Here is an 18,540-nt window from a genome sequence, read left to right on the forward strand (position 1 = left end):
CGGGCCAATGGCCACGTGGACCAATCAAAATAGACCAACTCGCACGTGCGTACCCCCACGACCTTAATAATCCCCAGGATAACTACGAAATTTCTCGGAGAGTTGAATCGAGCCTTCGCAAGTCCCTACGCTAACCAGTTCCTTAAAACGGACGGTCAGGATCAGTTTTTAAAGTCAGATCTTGACCGTTGACGGTGGAGTGTACGAGTTCCGCGAGCCAGGATAAGGGCGTGTGACACGTGGACCAATCAGATTGCTGATTCGGATCGTAGGATCGTTCCTGGCCTCTAGTTCTGGCCTTCTAGGGCCTTCTTCTTCCCCGTCCACAAGAACTTGCCAAGCGTGTTCGGGGAAATTTGAGGCGCAGATTACTTAGGAGACGATCGAGAAGAAGTTCTACTCGAAATCAAACATCGCAGATTGATCGAAAAAGGTGAGTTCTCATCTGGGTTTTTTTTCTGATTGTTTGTTGATAATGATTCTGGATGATGATTGATTATCTCTATGATTTTTTTCTTCCTCTTCCCTTCCCCTTCTTGGCTTCGTTTTTCTCCTGTTTGGCAGAAACAGATGGTGCTCGGCGACGAAGATATTCCTGAATTATCTGTTAATGGAATTTTCGCCGCGCCTCTGAAAAGGTTTTCTGAAAATTTTCTCCAAAAAATACCTTGCATGTTCATCCTTGTTCGGATGACTAGCGTACGGGGCGCTTTTGTTTATCTTAGATTCGCAGATTTGGTATTTGCTCGCATCTCCTCAATCTGCTGAGGAGAAATCTTCATCTGGTATGGAAATATGAGTTTTTTCATGAACCCAAGCTTAAATTTCTAATATTGGGATTTTGATTTGGTGGTGTTGAAGGGAAAGGCATCTAGGGTTACGAATAATGCTTCTAGGGTTCGGATTTCTTGAGATGAACGATCCAATGAAATCTGCTGCTAATTTCAGACTAGGAATATGGACTGGTGCTTTGGAAGAGAGGATGATAGCATCGCCGTGCCCAATCTTTCACAATCTTCTGATAGATTGTATGCTGAAGATGGATCTCCGTCCTCTAAAAGCTGGTTCGATTGGGAAATGGGAAGAGACGATAGCTCTGAAAAATTCTTCACAAAATCCATGAAGGGAGATGATAACACTGCTTCGAGCTTCGAAACCAAGAACTCGTGTAAAGATTACAAGCCAGCGTCTCGTCCCAATGATACAAAAGGATCTGAAGAGCAAAGCTCGCACGAAGATCTCTTGTTCTCTGATCTGCCAGACCACCCTTTGCAGGGCAGCTTGGAGAGAATAGATTTCTGGTAATTATTTTCTCGATTGGTAATTTTAATTACTGTTCCTTGGTTAGTTAATTAATCTAATCAGACTTGTTCTTTGCAGGGATTCTGGGTTTACTGGAGAAACCCTTCTTTATCTGGAGAAGCCGTCTGATTCTTCGGATGGGGATCTTTCCTCAGCAATGTTCTGTGATCCAAATGCTTATTTCTTGAATAATGCCTCAATTGACGAGAGCCGGGCTTGCCCAGAAAGACGGTACACTCAGGCTTTGCGAGAAACGCTTGATTCAACTACGGTAAATTCCCTATCTTTGGTCTGTTTTTTTTTTGCCTGGTGTACAGTAGTAGAGAAGAATGCAATCCTGATCGCATAATTCTGTTTTTTTTCTCGAAATAATTGATTTTCCACGGCTCTGAGAAATAATTCCCTCCTTTTGCATTTGAATTCCTCGATAAACCCAGCTGTAAATGAACAAAAAAAACTTGGAAATCGTTTTTTATGTGATTCCGTCTTTACTTTCATGGGTCAATCCTCTTGATGCGTTTGAACTCCTTTTAAAGAGGGTATGCTCATACAAAAATTTGAAAATCAGTTTTTTTCTTGTGATTCAGCGTAATTTTTGATGGATTGATGTATCCCGATTCATTTAAAGTTATCGAATCCGTTCTAAATTATCATATCATAACTTGGGCATCTTAGGATTCTGTGTTATTTGGCCTTATTTTTGATGGGACAATTCTCCTGGTGCAACGATTAATCAGGGTTTGCCGAGATCAGCTTCGACTCTTGCTGAACCGAGCCCATCTGAAGAAGGCTCGGCTTTGCAAGCCACCATTCTTCAGGATCTTGAACAGGTGTTGTCTCAGGTTAGTTCAAATCCATAAAACTACAAGGCTTTAGGGTTTATGATCAGGAATTTGGGTTCAGGGTTGAGAGCTTAAAGTTTAGGGTTTTATTTAGCATTTAGGGCTTTGAATTGGGGTTTGTTCAGTTTAATAAATTTTAGGTTTTCGATTTTAGGGTTTTGGGTTGAGGGTCGTTCAGTTTAATAAAATTTAGGGTTTTGAGTTTAGGGTTTTGGGTTGATGGTTTATTCGTGTTACTACATTTTAGGGTTTCGAGTTTAGGGTTTTGGGTTGATGGTTTAGTCATGTTAATAAATTTTAGGGTTCCGAGTTTAGGGTTTTGGGTTGATGGTTTATTTGTGTCAATACATTTTAGGGTTTCGAGTTTAGGGTTTTGGGTTGATGGTTTATTCGTGTTAATAAATTTTAGGGTTTCGAGTTTAGGGTTTTGGGTTGATGGTTTATCCGTGTTAATAAAATTTAGGGTTTTGAGTTTACGGTTTTGGGTTAAGGGTTTATTCATATTTATAAATTTTAGGGTTTCGAGTTTAAGGTTTGATGTGACCCACTTGTACTCCTTTGTCATTAATCTTTGCAGATGGATATGAAACTGAGGATCTGCATCCGGGATGCTTTGTACCGCCTCGCCACAACATCAAATCATCATCATTTTCAACATGATCATCATCGTCAAAATTTCTCGCCCTCCAATCACAAAAAACGGTGAGATTATTGATTGTATGATCTATGAGTCTGTCTTGTAACTATATATTGACCATCTTGGCATGGGTAAAATTGTGCAGGAGCCGCGACACAGGATCTAAAGAGAGAGAGACAAACGCAATTGACAGGGCCATTGCCAGCATGATGTTCACCAATCTTGTTTATCCTACACATGAAAGGAAATGGTAAGTCAAATATTAAACAAAAGCGTCTTTTTAATGTAAGGCGCTAAGATTGAATGTTTGGTATAATAGGCGTAGGCTGGGCGTATTTCTCAGTATTTCTGGGAAATACACCTTAGTTTACAAACATTTTGTCAAGATATTTTGAGATGAGGTATATATAGAAGGTAGGCATAGTATAGTTTTCTATCTAATTTGATTTATCTCTCTCCTTGTTTAATCTGTCTTTCTATCTAGCACCCCACCTGTCCATCATCTATCTATATTTGCCTATCTTTTTGCCTAAATATCCATTCATTTCTCTATCCACCAAACTATCAGTTGGTTTAACAGTCCCTCCAGCCATCTGACTATTCATATATCCTAGTATTGATCTAGGTATATATCTACATATTTAAACCTATATCTTAGTGTTGATCTAGGTACATATTACTTTCTCCCAATCCATCTCTCTGTCTATCCATTTTTCTAGGTATCTGCTTTATATCCATATACATCCACCTATCTAATCATTTAACTTTCTAACCTTCTTTCTGCCTATCCAAAACTCTTAATATCTGTAATTTATCCATTTCCATCCATCTATCTAATATTTTTTCTACCTATCCTTCCATCATTCTTTCTGTCTATCCATTTATCTATCTGGTATTTCTGTCTATCTAATCTTTCCTGTTTCTATAATTCCATTCTTCTTTCTGTCTATCCATTTATCTCAGTATCTGGTTCACATCCATCAATCTAATCTTTTACTGTACTATGCTTTCATCCTTTCTGTCTATCCATTTATCTTTGTATATGGTAAATATCCAATTACATCTATCTAATCTTTTATATTTATATTCTTCCATCCTTTATGTCTATCCATTTATCTGTATATATGGTACAAATCCATTTACATACATCTATCTAATCTTTGATATTTCTATTCTTCCATCCTTTATGTATATCCATTTATCTGTGTATATGGTACAAATCCATTTACATACATCTATATAATCTTTTATATTTCTATTCTTCCATCCTTTATGTATATCCATTTATCTGTGTATATGGTACAAATCCATTTACATACATCTATATAATCTTTTATATTTCTATTCTTCCATCCATTTTGTCTATCCATTTATCTTAGTATCTATTTCTATATTCTTCCTCTTATATTTTATTAATAATAAAATACACATATACAATTTCTCTCTAAATCTTAATCTTCCTTTAATTATTATATATAGATCTCTTATCACTCATATAACCTATCAATCAATTAAAAATAATAACACCAAAGATATTATCTACTAAAGAATATTATCTCTAATACTCTATCCCTCTCTCTGGCTTGTTACTTGTAAATCTTACTTAAATTCTAAAATACCTTTTCCACTATCTTATTATCTTCCTTTATTATGTTAGTAGATTTCATCATCCCCCACATTCACCACCTCTGATTAATAACAATATTAAAATAATAACATACATAAATTTGTCTAATCTTTTATGTTTACATCTATCTTTCCATCGTTTCTACCTATTCATTTATCTTAGTATCCCCTATATACATCCATCTATCTAATCTTTTCTGTTTCTATCTATCCTTCCATCCTTCTTTATATCCATTTATTAGTGTTTGCCCAACCGATATCCGTCCGTCATCCGGTATCGGACAACCGATGTCCGATATCCGGGGAAAAATGGGATAGTGTCGGATATCGGATATCGGTCCATATCCGTCTAGAAGGGGTTAGACGGATATTGGTAACGGATATCGGGGGGGTGAGGACGAATAGGGTATCGGATACCGGATATCGGTTTTCCGATATCTGGATTTCAGAGACGGATACCGGATGCTGGATATCGGTTTTCGATATCCGGATATTGGAACTGGTATCCGGAATCGGAACCGGTATCAACCGACAAAAAAAACTATATTTCACATTCTACCTGTTAGTTTTAAACGCATTGTATGGTTTCTATTTATGATCGATGCCCATTAATATATAGTGTGCAAATTTTTTTTCTTCCATATGGGATAACAGGATTCAAAGTTAATGTAAACTCTGAATCCTGTTATCCCACATGGAAGATATTAAAAAATTTTCTCTATATAAATTAAATGAGGCCGATAAATTATTTAATATTAAAATAATATTCATACCTATTATCACTATATTTTAAGAGCGTTATAATATAAATTATTTAATTAATGAGTACACCGTCCAATAAATAGAAACAAAAATTTCTATATCTTTTCATATGGGATAAAGGGATTCCATATGGAAAAAATTAAAAATCCGCAACTGTATATAATAGTTGAGATGTATGACCAAATAGAAATCGCTTTCGGTTCACCCGCGCCCACGTTATCTATGCGAAATGTGGGATATCTAATAAATAAAATCATTTTTATTATAATTTGATGCGGATATCGGTTTTCGATGTCCGCATCTGATATCCGATATCTTCATCTGCCCTGTTGAGACGGAGACGGATGCCAACATCGAGACAGATATCGGTATCGGATATCGGCACTGTAACAACCGATATCCAATACTGATATCCGGTATCTGGATGTCGAAAAAAATGGATACCAAAAAATGCCTTTCCGGTATCCGATACAGTATCCATCCTGATACCGGCATCCGGTACCGGTATCGGGACGGGCGAACCCTACCATTTATCTTGGCATCTGGTATATATCCATACACAAATCAGTCTAATCTTTCATGTCTCTATCTATCCATCCATCTTCTCTCTGTCAATCCATTTATCTTGGCATCTGGTATATATCCATACACATAAATCAGTCTAATCTTTCATGTTTCTATCTATCCATCCATCTTCTCTTTGTCTATCCATTTTTCTTGCATCAGGTATATATCCATATACATCAACCAATCTGATCTTTCATGTTTCTATCTAACCATCCATCTTCTCTCTGCCAATCCATTTATCTTGGCATCTGGTATATATCCATATACATCAATCAACCAAATCATTCATGTTTCTACCTATCCATCCATCTTCTCTCCGTCTATCCATTTATCTTGGTATCTGGTATATATCCATATACATCAATCAGTCTAATCTTTCATGCTTCTATCTATCCATCAATCTTCTCTCTACCAATCCATTTATCTTGGCATCTGGTATATATCCATATACATCAATCAACCTAATCATTCATGTTTCTACCTATCCATCCATCTTCTCTCCGTCTATCCATTTATCTTGGTATCTGGTATATATCCATATACATCAATCAGTCTAATCTTTCATGCTTCTATCTATCCATCAATCTTCTCTCTACCAATCCATTTATCTTGGCATCTGGTATATATCCATATACATCAATCAACCAAATCATTCATGTTTCTACCTATCCATCCATCTTCTCTCCGTCTATCCATTTATCTTGGTACCTGGTATATATCCATATACATCCACCTATCAAGTCTTCTGTTTCTATTTATCCTTCCATCTATCCATCTATTCATCTCTCCATTAATCCATTTATATATCTCTCTATCTATATGTCAATCCATGCATTCATCTATCTACCCGTCAATCGTTATATCTAGCAACCCCCATATGTGGCTCTATCAACCCCATTGAATCTATGTACATGTTGTGGAATATTTGCCAAGAATATGCCTTTGGGGTTGCAGTCACTGCCCCACCAATGTTGGACAGACATCTTGCCCAAGTCTAACCTTTCACTGTGATCCACATATGTCCTCATCACCCAAAAGTATTTATGTCTAATTACATAAATCGTTGAATAATTTATCTAGATGTTCTATTTATAGTATTTATTATTAGATTTACGTTCAGGGGATACAGTTGCACTGCCCATTTAATAAAAAAGATAGAAAGAGAAGGCCACTTGGAATTTGGATCTTCAAAGTCAGAGAGAGAACAGAGCAAGAGAGTTTGAAAGAGTCTGAGAGGGAGAGAAAGTGAAAGGAGAAAGGAGGGATATATATATAGAGAGAGATAAGAGAGAAATGGAATAAGATATAGCCAGAGAGAGAGAGAGAGGCAATCAGAGAGATTAGAGAGAGATAACCAGAGAGAGAGGTAATCAGAGAGAGAGAGATAACCAGATATATGTATATATATATAACCAGAAGGAGAGAGAGATAACCAGAAGGAGAGAGAGATAACCAGAGGAAGAGAGAGATAACCACAGAGAGAGAGATAACTAGAGAGAGACAGATAACCAGAGAGAGAGAGATAACCAGAAGGAAAGAGAGATGAATAGAGGGAGAGAGAGAGATAACCAGGGAGAGATGAATAGAGGGAGAGATACCAGAGAGAGAGATGAATAGAGGGAGAGAGAGAGATAACCAGGGGGAGATAACAAGAGAGAGATACCAGAGAGAGAGATAACTAGAGATAGAGAGAGAGAAGAGGAAGGGATATAAAGAGCATAAGAGCGAGAAGAGAGAGAGAGAGGGAGATAAAGAGAATGTGACAGAGAGAGAGAGAGAAATGGAGGGAAATAAAGAGAGGGAGAGAGAGTGAGAAATAAGTAGAATGAAAAAGAACCAAAGAAAGAAGTAGAATTAGAGAGAATGAGAGAGAGTAAGGGAGGGAAATAAAAAATGAGAGAGAGGCACAAAAAAATAGGTTCGAAGAGAACCAGAGAGAGAGAAATAATTGGAATTTAAGGGAACCGTAGAGAGATGGAATTGGAATAGAATAGAACCATATAGGGAGAGAAAAAGAATTGGAATTTAAGAATGAGAAAGAGAGAGAAAGAATAGGAATTAAAGGGAACCGGAGAGAGAGAAATAGAGATGAGAGAGAGAGAGAACTAGAATCAAGGTGAAGGGGAGAGAGAAAGAAATGGAATTAAAGAAAGCCAGAGAGAGAGAGGGATAGAGAGAGAAGGAAAGAGAGATAAAGCGAGGGAGAAGGAAAGATAGAGAGAGAGGGAGAGGGAGAGAAAGAAAGTATGACTAAGATGGAAAGAGAGAGAAAATATGACTATGAAGGAAGAAAGAGAAGGAAATAAAGAGAGATGGTATGACTAGGAAGGAAAGAGAGAAAGAAGGGGAGAAAAAATGGCTAAGAAGTAAAGAGAGAGAGAGAAGGAAAGAGAGAGAAGGAAAGAGAGAAAGTATGACTAAGAAGTAAAGAGAGAGAAGGAAAGAGAGAGAAAGCATGACTAAGAAGGAAAGAGAGAGAGAGAAGGAAAGAGAGAGAAAGTATGACTAAGAAGTAAAGAGAGAGAAGGAAAGAGAGAGAAAGTATGACTAAGAAGGAAAGAGAGAGACAGAAGGAAAGAGGGGAGAGAAGAAAAGAGAGAGAAAGTATGACTAAGAAGGAAAGAGAGACAGAAGGAAAGAGGGGAGAGAAGAAAAGAGAGAGAAAGTATGACTAAGAAGGAAAGAGAGAGACAGAAGGAAAGAGGGGAGAGAAGAAAAGAGAGAGAAAGTATGACTAAAAAGGAAAGAGAGACAGAAGGAAAGAGGGGAGAGAAGAAAAGAGAGAGAAAGTATGACTAAGAAGGAAAGAGAGAGAAGGAAAGAGGGGAGAGAAGAAAAGAGAGAGAAAGTATGACTAAGAAGGAAAGAGAGAGAGAAGGAAAGAGGGAGAGAGAAGGAAATAGAGAGAAAGTATGACTAAGAAGGAAAGAGGGAGAGAGAAGGAAATAGAGAGAAGTATGATTAAGAAGAGATATAAAGTAAAGGAAAGAGAAAAAGAAGAGATATAAAGTAAGGGAGAGAGAGAGAGAGACAGTGAAAGAGAGAGAAAGTGAGAGAGAGAAGACAGAGAGATAAAGTGAGAAAGGGAAAGAGAGAAAGGGATAGAGTGAGAGAGGACGAGAGAAAGGGAAAGAAAGAGAAAGAAATGAGTAGAGAGTGATAGAGAAAAAAAGAAAGAAAGGGATAGAGAGAGAAAATAGAGAGAGATAGAAGTATAAAGAGAGAGAGAAAGGTAGAGAGAGGTTTAACTGTGGGCCGGGCCGGGCCTATATAGTTGTAACTATAGCCCAAGAGAGACTGAGAAATCTATAAATATTAGCGAGTTACTGGCCCTAAAGAACTCCCCCCTGCCGGCGGGGGAAATTTTTGGCCTTCTTCATCGATCGTCAATCAATCTTCTCGAAGGTAAATCCTCAACGATCAAGGTCATAACTTGTGATTTCTACCATTCAATTCGTTGTCATACATATCATCATCATCATCTTCTTCTTCTTCTTTCTTATCCGGTGTTCAAACAATTGATTGCTGTGTAAAATTTGTGGACAACGATCGAATCGAACGTAGGTTCAAGCTTGAAATTTTCACTTTTTAGTTGCTTTCATGCACCTCAGCGATCGTCATCCTTATCGAAAGTTAACACTCAGTGATCTAGGACGTAGCTTATGATTTCCACCTTTAAATTCGCTGTCATACACCATCATCATGATTATCATCTTCTTCTTCTTTCTTATCCGGTGTTATAGCAATTTGATTGCTGTGTAAAATTTGTGTACGACGATTGGATCGAACGTAAGTTCTAGCTTGGAATTTCCGCTTTTTTATTGCTCTCGTACACGTCAACGATCGTCAAGCTTCTCAAAAGTTAACAGTCAGTGATCAAGGTCATAGCTTTTGATTTCTACCTTTAAATTCGCTGTCATACACCATCATCATGATTATCATCTTCTTCTTCTTTCTTATCCGGTGTTCTACCAATTGATTGCTGTGTAAAATTTGTGAACGATGATTGAATCGAAAGTATCAGAAGCGAGGACGGTTGGTCGGTTAGAAGTAGTTCTCGCTTGGAATTTCCTCTTTTTAATTGTTGTCTTACACCTCATCATCATGATTATCATCATTGTCATCTTCATCTTCTTCCTTTTGTTCTTAGGTGTCCCTCAGCTCCATGAGTTTTAATCGATCTTCTTAGGTTTTCCTAGTAATCCTTTAGTGTATATAATTCCGTCATCTCAATGCTAGGGTGGTTGAGCAGATCGGAGAAGATTCTATGTTAGAGTTTCTCCAATTCAATTCACTATCATACATGTTGGTATGATCATCGCCATCATCATCATGATCATCATCATCATCGTCTACTTCTTTTTCTTCTTCATTGTCCTTCACCTCTTTTTTAAACAATTTTTTTGTTTTTCCTGGCAATCCTTTTTTGTAGATAGTCTCTATTATTCAATTCTTTTGTTCTCCCCGTGCTCTTCCTCAGAATTTTTATTATTCAATTCTCTATCACACATCTCATTATCATCATCAATTTCTTCTTCTCCGTCTTCCTCTTTGTTTTCTGCTTGAATATCCCTCATCTCGGCGAGCTTCAATATATTTTCGTAGATTTTCCTAGCAATACTTTGGTGTATATAATTTTTACATAATGACTTGATTGTACAGTTGCAACAAGAGGACGGCTGATCAGATCAAATAACATGCCGCATCTTGTGAGGGAAGGTCTATTCATCGGCAAGATTGATGATGCCGCAGACGTTCTTACAAAAGGCGTGGGAGAGATCACTCACTTGCTTTCACTCTTAAGCTCGGCATCCATCTCTTTCTTCACTGATTGGAAGGCAAGCATGTTGATTCCAAGCCAAGAGATTCGCAAAGTCTTTGCCGGAGAGTCTGGAACACCATCTGGATCAGACGATGAAGGCGAAATTTCTCCGAAGAAGGCAATTCCAGAAGGGAAGCTCGTGTACACGCTTGAGCGAGCTGGCCAGGGAATGAAGATTGTCAGGTTGGCTGTGCCGTTGAGGGACATGGAAGATGAAAACCTGCTGGATCGATTGGATGTCTGTCTTGACTTCATTGATAGCAGCAGGAAAGAAGGGTCAATTCTTGTGCATTGCTTTGCGGGTGTGTCAAGAAGGTATATGATCTGGATTTTTGTCTTTAATTTTTTGACTCTGTCACTAGAGCTTACGATCAATGCGGATAGCGATGAGTCAGATCGCCCATTGTTATTTGTTTTTATCGATCTGATGATGATGACTTTGTCATTATCCCTCATCTGCAATTTGTTGATGAATGAAAATCACCAGTCACTGTCCTCTCGTTACTCTCTCCATTTTGCTGTTTCAGACGATGATGATGATTTGAAGGCAGTGTCCATGACAATGATGAGGACGTCTCATCACTCTTCTGTGGCTAAGATGACGAGGACAATGGCAAGGACAACTCACCATTCGTTTGGGACTAGGACGAAGATGTTGATTTCATCTATGTCATTTGGGCCACAGATCATGATGTTGTCATGGATGACTTGTCATCATCCTTAGTAGATGAAGAACTCGTCATCGTCAACGAGCATTAGTTGTTGCATTCTCATAGTATCGGATTAGAATGCATTCTTCGCATGGTTCATGGATTCCTCTGCAGTTGTCTGTATGGTATATAACATAATGATGTGCATGTCAGACATCTCTGCTTCAGATTTATTACACTTAACTCTGTTCTTGTGCCTCCGTCTAGACTTATTTCTGAGTGAGCATGATTTCTCTTGTTCCGGCAAACTGAATAAATTCCCTCGCAGTATTTTCAGTATCTTTAAATCTTTCCATTTTCATATTTTTGCTCTGCTTTTTACTCCCAGACTTTGTCGTGCATGCAGATAAGTTTCATGGAGGTGGACTAAACAATTTTACAGTTCCTTCTTTTGTTCCTTTGCAGCGCTGCCATTGTCACAGCGTATCTAATGAAAACTGAGCGAAAATCTCTAGAAGGTTACGAGGATTTCAATGAAAGACTGATATTATTCATTTGACGTCTCGTATTTATCTCTTTTGTTCTTGGAGCAGATGCTCTTGAATCCTTGGTGCAAGTCTGCGAATTTGTTTGTCCGAATGATGGCTTCATGGATCAGGTTGGTAATTATTAGAGTGCAAGTGACCAATTTTTGTCTCCAATATACTGAATACTTAATCTTTTTGTCTGATTATAGTTGAAAATGTTCGAGGAAATGGGCTTCAAGGTAGACCTCTCCAGCCCAACCTATAAGCGCTTTCGTCTAAAGATGCTTGGTGAGTTCCTTCTTTTTCTTCTTTTGTTTCACGGTTTCTAGTCGCCCATAAAAATGAATTATGAAAGACATTATATTTCGTAAAATATAAATTATCGCGCAAAAAGCAGAAAATATAACAGTTCCTGCGATTTCTTGACAATAATTCAGAGTTTTCTTGCTCCCTTTATCCCTATTACTCAGGAAATGAAATCTTTCTGGTAACAATTCAGCATCTTCTCTTTCTCTTGCTCTTCTTCCCTTCCCCCTCTCTCTTTCTAAACCAGACAATGTTTTAGGTGATTCCTACAATCGCGGTCACAAGATTGACAGTTCCATTTTTGGCGCGGACCCCGGCCTTCCTCCTCAGCAGCGCATTCCCGAAGTTCCCCACAAGCCGGCCTCCCCTGCTGCCATCTACCGCTGCAAAAAATGCAGAAGAGTCATAGCTCTGCAAGACAATGTAGTCATCCACACTCCCGGAGAAGGCGAGTCTTGCTTTACTTGGCAAAAGAGGAGAAGTGGCAACCCCTTCAACCGGCACGCCGGGCCAGACTGTTCCTCCATATTTGTCGAGCCTCTCCGGTGGATGACAGAAGGTATCTCTCTTTCCTGGATCAGTTCAAGTCCTGTACTTGGTAGTTAGTGTTCTCCACGACCCTGGTCAGGTCGGGACAACTAATTGATGCCGCCAAAGTTGACCTATCCGTTGAACTGTCGTATTGGACGAATCAGCTTAGTCAACCCACTGGTCAGTTGGGCTGACCTGACCCACAACCTCCCATCTTGGGCAGGTTGGCCCTAACCCTGACCTGACTCAAAGTAGCCCAGACCCTTAACCTGCCCTAGAGCTGGGGGATGGATGACGTTTCGTCATCTGTCCGTTCAAAAAACGTCATCCGTCATTGTCCGGAACGACGGACAGATGACTGAACAGAGAGCTTTTAGTCAATAGTCATCCGTCATCTGTAACGGATGATAGATGACGGAAATGACAAACGGATGACAGAATGGACAGATGATTTTCGGTGGTGATGGAAATATTTGAATGGATGTTTTGTCATCCTCTCCCTCTCTCTCTCGATCGCTCCTCCCTCTCCTCCCTCTCTCTCTCTCTCTCTCTCGATTGTTCGGTCTCCTTCTCCCTCTTTCTCGATCACTTCCTCTTCCTCTCTCTCTCGATCATTCCCTCACCTTCTCCTTCTCTCTCTCGATCGTTCCCTCACCTTCTCCTCTCTCTCGATCTCTCCCTCTCCCTCTCCCTCTCCCTCTCTCTCTTTCTCTCAATCTCTCCTTCTCCCTCTCTCTCTCTCGATCACTCCCTCTTCCTCCCTTGATCGCTCCCTCTCCTTCTCCCTCTCTCTCTCTCGATCACTCCCTCTCCCTCTCTCTCTCGATCGTTCACTCTCCTTCTCCCTCTCTCTCTCTCGATCACTCCCTCTTTCTCTCTCTCTCAATCGTTCCCTCTCCTTCTCCCTCTTTCTCTCTCAATCACTCCCTCTTCCTCTCTCTCTCAATTGTTCCCTCTCCTTCTCCCTCTCTCTCTTTCTCTCGATCACCCTCTCCTTCTCCCTTCCTCTCTTTCTCTCTCTCGATCACTCCCTCTTCCTCTCTCCCTCGATCGTTCTCTATCCTTCTCCTTCTCTCTCTTTCTCTCGATCACTCTCTCCTTCTCCCTCCCTCTCTTTCTCTCTCTTTATCACTCCCTCTTCCTCTCTCTCTCTCTCTCGATCACTCCCTCTTCCTCTTCCTCTCAATCGTTCCCTCTCCTCCTCTCTCTCTCTCTCATAGCTCCCCCTCCCCCTCTCTCTCCCTCTCTCTATCTCGATTTACTTCGTCATCCATCCTTCCGTTATCCGTTCCGTTTTCTGTAACGGACAAATAACGGAACGGGACTGACGACGGACTGGGGACGGATGACGAATGAGACGAACCAAAATGCCCCGGACGGATAACTGAGCTGAAGTCTGTTCAGCCTTTCCGTCCATCCAAGATCGTCATCCGCTTACATCCAACAGTTCTAACCTGCCCACTCAGGAAGGTTGGGTTCTTCACTTCAACCCAATGGTCGGGTGGTCTGTTTGGGATGGCTGGTCGACTTGATGTACAGTCGACCTCACCCGACCTGCCCTCTTTATTTGACCTGAGAATTGGAACTCCAAAGTTCAAGGTTCTTGACCCATTCTGATGAGTGACCTCTGTGGAAGGCCGGATCCATTTTGGACCTCCTTGTGCAGCCCATGACGAGCACTCGGGTGGGAACAACAAAAATGATTGACCAAGATGCTTTTTTTTCCATACAAAACCTGTGAAAGTGGCTTGTGAATAGGAATAACGTGCACTCCGATGATTGTTTACGATCGTTGCGGCTGATTTTGTTTTGAAAAAACTGACAGCAAAAACTATGTTTCCTTAAAAAGATATTCCATTAAACTCATTCAAAGCTCCGTTTATCAGGGTTTTCTGAATAGGAATAATTTGCGTTCTGATCCACGTTAATGATCGATCTTGGGTGGCCATTTTTTGGCTATGAAAACTCTGTTACCCTTTATGCAAAACCCGTTAAGTATATGATTATTGTTAAGATAGGGTTATAGGAACAATGGGAAGGGCAATTCTTGATTTGTTCATTTTTGGTGTAAAACTGGCAGTAGAGGGAGGGGGTCTGGAGGGGAAGCTCTCTTGTATCCACTGTGATGCACGGCTGGGTTACTTCAATTGGTCTGGAATTCAGTGCAGCTGTGGCAGCTGGATCACACCTGCTTTTCAAATACATAAGAACCGAGTCGACATTAGCGCCATCTGATTGCTCATCTCCTTGAATTAGACAAGGTTAGACCTATTTCCTCTTTAATTTTCATTTCCTTCGTTTACTGAGACCTGTTTTTTCTTTTTTTTTCTATTTAGTGGTCCCTTTTCGTCTTATTTTTGATAATCTTCAGACACTTATCATCTCATTTTTGCTATTTTTCAGACTCAATCTTCTTATTTTTTTCTGTTTCTCAGATGCATATCCTCTTATGTTGGCTCTTTCTCGTCATTTTCTTTCTATTTCTCTGTCCTATTTATTCTCTCATTTGCCATTTCTCAGACCCACTTCTTCTATATTTGCAAATTCTCGGACCCATTTCTTCTATATTTACTATTTCTCAGACCTATTTCTTCTCATTTTTGCTACTTGTCAGACCATTAAACCCATTTATGCTGTGTTTTACTATTTCTCCGACCCATTCTTCTTATTTTTTGCTATTTCCATGACCCATTTCTTAATTCTGCCCCATTTTACTTTGTATTTCGCAAACTATTTTTTATCTTTGCTATTTCTCACACCTATTACTCTGTTATTTTTCCTTTTTTCTTGGAGGTTTATTAATATAACGCGATGTCCAGCTTTATTAGCATTGTTTTGAATGTTGCAGGGATGCCCCTGACCAGGGGTATTTATTTAAAATCTCTAGGGTGGAGGGTTGCATCCAAATTATTGAGAATTAATGTAAACCGTGGAGGAAAAATATGAAGAAAATGAGAATTTTTTATACAATCCCCAACCTCTTCTACTGGGTATTTCAGGTACTCTATTGTATTTCCCTTTAAATAGTGGTGCCCTCCCTTTAGAATCCCAACCATGATCCTATCATCAACCTCCGTGTTCATCCTTTTGTTTCTATTGTTATTTTTTTGGTGACAATTGGATGAATACTGCTTAAACTCCATTAATTTCTCTGCCCAACAAATTAAAATTGCATTTTTTATTAAAACTATTCTTCTATATTTGTTTGACTTTGGGAAACCGTCTAAATTTAAACCTTACTGCCTGTTTGCCCTCGCTTCGTACCGACATAAGTTAAATTAATAATCAAGTGGACTGTACATGCCAAATTTCAGACTCTTAGGGGAACAGATAAATAAAATTGTCTTATGTTTTATTTATTTGAGGCTAATACTGAATGAAACAATTCTTGGGAAGTACATCGCATTTTACGCAAAACACTTTACCTCCTATTGTTTAACAAGCCACGTAATCTGGTAATGTAGGGCAGATAAAAATATGTTGTGACCTAGCTAATGTAGTTGCCTGCTCAATTAAATGGCATGTTTACCAATGTCGAACCTTCTTTGATTGAACATATCTTCAGTGTTCCCTCTATTTACTGGGAATGAACATTTGACGTGTTGTTAATCACCACATGACTATGCCATTCTCAAGGTGCGCTTTACTCACTTTGTGCTCCAGTGGTTTTGAACAAAGTGGGCAGATATATTAATATACATAGATAGATAGATATAGAAATAGATTGACGAGGGTCGCGCTGCGTAGGTGGGAGATCCAAGGTGGTGGTGCCATTCTAGGGTGTTGAATACAACTCAGAAGCAATCTGCAAAAGAAAACATGAGGGGTCCACCCTCTAGCAACATAGAAACATATGTGCATGGGACTTGTGGCTCAATAGCCTTTATCATGGAGCCTCTTGGGTACGATCATAGGACTACTCCCAACACCCACTCAGATTGTTCTGATGACCTTGGATGTGATCAGGTGAAAAATTACACACTCCTTTTGTTGATGAATAGCAATCTCCTGATAGAAATATTGGGCAACATAGGTGTGTCAGAGTCCATCTGTCTGATGGATAGGGTTTAGGGTTTACACGCTCTCCTTTTGTGGATGAATGACAATGCTTTGATAGAAATATTGTGCGACATAAGTGTACCAGAGTCCATTTTTGTCTCATGGATAGGGTCTAGGGTTTAGGGATTAGGGTTTACACACTCTCCTTTTGTGGATGAATGACAATGTTTTGATAGAAATATTATGTGACATAAAGGTACAAGAGTCCATTTTTGTCTCATGGATAGGGTCTAGGGTTAGGGTTTAGGGTTTACACACTCTCCTTTTGTCGATAAATGGCAATCTTTTGAAATATTGTGCAACATAAGTGTATTAAAGTCCATCTTTGTCCGATGGATAGGAGTAGGTCTTCTGGATCACAGCAGTGGAGACTTGTTCCTCTGATGCTAATGGGGGCTGGAGGGTCATATGTAGTGCCTAATTCAGGGACCACAACCATCCTTTTATAGGCCCACATGGGCATATAAAAGCTGACCCAGTTTTGAGATCATATTTGCAACCATAGTATTATGAAGAATGCCTTAATTCCAAACTTTATAAAATCACATTAGATCGGATAAACATACTTTTTAGTAACCATAGTTATATAGTAAAATGTGCGTAAGCCCACTTCTGAGATCTAGCATCTTTCAGATAAGGTGCCTGGCAATCTCCACATCCAAAACTCTTTCAAAAATAGGTAAAATGCATTTGCAGGGGTTACAGCTTTAACTCTTTTAGCCATTGAGCTTTTAGGAGAGAACTGAATCATCCTCGAGTGCTTTTATTTACAAGGACTAGAAAATCAAAATGTGGAAAGCACCGAAACAGTTGGCCATCCCGAGTCATGATATTGAGGAGGATTACTACCAAAGGTTGATCTATTTAGAAAAGCTGGACTAACACATGGAAGAGGACTCCAAGCATTGGAACAAAGTTTTCGAAACCAGGAAAACTTTGTATACAAACAAGCGATGTATAATTGTCGCCCAGATGGGATTTGGAAGCAGAAGAACAGGCAAGGAATTCAATTTAAATGCAAACAAAATGGAATAAAAAGCTCACAGATTTTCAGTGATTCCAGCAATTTCAGGTGTGTTCACCTGATCAAGATTAAAATTTTCCTGATAGTATATAAGCTGTGTTAGTCTGTTTATGGTACTTAATTAACTCTTGATTTTATGTTATATTACTAATTTAATTCCATTTTGTGTATTTACTTTCCCTTGTTTAATTTCGTAGTTCTCACTTTCTTATCTAGATAATTAAACTAAACCAGACTACACAAAACAGCCCTTGGAACCAATTCTAATGGTAAAATAGATCCAAAATTGTTTTAGGAGAAATATATAAATACTTACATGTATAAAACGTCCTGCCAGGGAGTGAGGTACTAGGGGAACTAGCTTTAAAACAAAGAGGAAAAAACAAAAAAAAAGGTTAATAATAGCATAGATAAAGATAACTCACCAGTTTCAATAGATTCGCAAAAAAAAATTTCTCAAAAATAAGTTGCGTATGAATCTTGATTTATCTTTCTTTACATCAGGAACTTCCCACTTGTCAGAATCTTTGACTTTAAAGAAACGGATGAGTTTTTATAAGAATTCTCTGATGGGACATCTTTGAAATTGACATAAACAATAAAATCCAGAGAGATCTCTTGAGAAAATTGTCTGCAATCTAAGAGTCACAAGGGTGGATAAGCTGGATAAACAACTCAAGAGTGTCAATGAACCAATCAGATTAAGTGAGATCAGTAAGAATTAAGAGGTGGAATACTTGTCACAAAAGTGGCATCAGGTATTTAAGCCAGTGACTAACATCCTGGAATATTGGCAAACGATGGGTGAAATCTAAAAGATGCAAAGTTTTCTTCTTGATATTATCCATATAAATTGAAAGAAACATTATCAAACCGCCAATGATC

General features: G+C 39.0%; 2 protein-coding genes across 9 annotated transcripts; both read left to right on the forward strand.

The window, feature by feature from the left end:
* The first annotated feature begins 298 nt into the window (after nt 1-298).
* LOC144714572 (uncharacterized) lies at nt 299-3,222 on the forward strand. Of its 8 annotated transcripts, none has more exons than XM_078589342.1 (8): nt 299-433; nt 565-638; nt 726-785; nt 862-1,301; nt 1,381-1,573; nt 2,040-2,144; nt 2,722-2,846; nt 2,927-3,222. In XM_078589342.1, exons 4-8 carry the CDS (start codon nt 958-960, stop codon nt 3,033-3,035), a joined length of 876 nt encoding a protein of 291 aa, XP_078445468.1. In that variant the 5' UTR covers nt 299-433; nt 565-638; nt 726-785; nt 862-957; the 3' UTR covers nt 3,036-3,222. The 8 variants fall into 8 exon arrangements, with proteins under 8 accessions (XP_078445468.1, XP_078445470.1, XP_078445465.1 ...); XM_078589344.1 differs by having other exon boundaries at nt 949-1,301; XM_078589345.1 differs by having other exon boundaries at nt 347-433; nt 571-638.
* Nucleotides 3,223-9,026: 5,804 nt separating this feature from the next.
* On the forward strand, nt 9,027-15,718 carry LOC144714113 (dual specificity protein phosphatase-like protein). Its single transcript, XM_078588796.1, has 8 exons — nt 9,027-9,141; nt 10,399-10,873; nt 11,674-11,726; nt 11,802-11,866; nt 11,945-12,023; nt 12,301-12,600; nt 14,653-14,833; nt 15,421-15,718. The coding sequence occupies exons 2-7, from the start codon at nt 10,434-10,436 to the stop codon at nt 14,805-14,807; spliced, it is 1,092 nt and encodes a 363-aa protein (XP_078444922.1). The 5' UTR covers nt 9,027-9,141; nt 10,399-10,433; the 3' UTR covers nt 14,808-14,833; nt 15,421-15,718.
* The last annotated feature ends 2,822 nt before the right edge of the window (nt 15,719-18,540 follow it).

The sequence above is a fragment of the Wolffia australiana genome, chromosome 17, assembly GCF_029677425.1.
Source record: "Wolffia australiana isolate 7733 chromosome 17, ASM2967742v1".
NCBI lineage: Eukaryota > Viridiplantae > Streptophyta > Magnoliopsida > Alismatales > Araceae > Wolffia > Wolffia australiana.

What these genes read in the sequence shown, in the direction of transcription:
- LOC144714113 (XM_078588796.1), top strand. Translation starts at nt 10,434, where the DNA reads ATGCCGCATCTTGTGAGGGAAGGTCTATTCATCGGCAAGATTGATGAT. An exon ending in TTTGCGGGTGTGTCAAGAAG is followed by an intron (nt 10,874 to 11,673) that starts GTATATGATCTG and finishes GTTCCTTTGCAG; the next exon opens with CGCTGCCATTGTCACAGCGT. An exon ending in TCTCCGGTGGATGACAGAAG is followed by an intron (nt 12,601 to 14,652) that starts GTATCTCTCTTT and finishes TAAAACTGGCAG; the next exon opens with TAGAGGGAGGGGGTCTGGAG.
- LOC144714572 (XM_078589339.1), top strand. Translation starts at nt 958, where the DNA reads ATGGACTGGTGCTTTGGAAGAGAGGATGATAGCATCGCCGTGCCCAAT. An exon ending in TTGAACAGGTGTTGTCTCAG is followed by an intron (nt 2,145 to 2,721) that starts GTTAGTTCAAAT and finishes TAATCTTTGCAG; the next exon opens with ATGGATATGAAACTGAGGAT. An exon ending in CCCTCCAATCACAAAAAACG is followed by an intron (nt 2,847 to 2,926) that starts GTGAGATTATTG and finishes AAAATTGTGCAG; the next exon opens with GAGCCGCGACACAGGATCTA.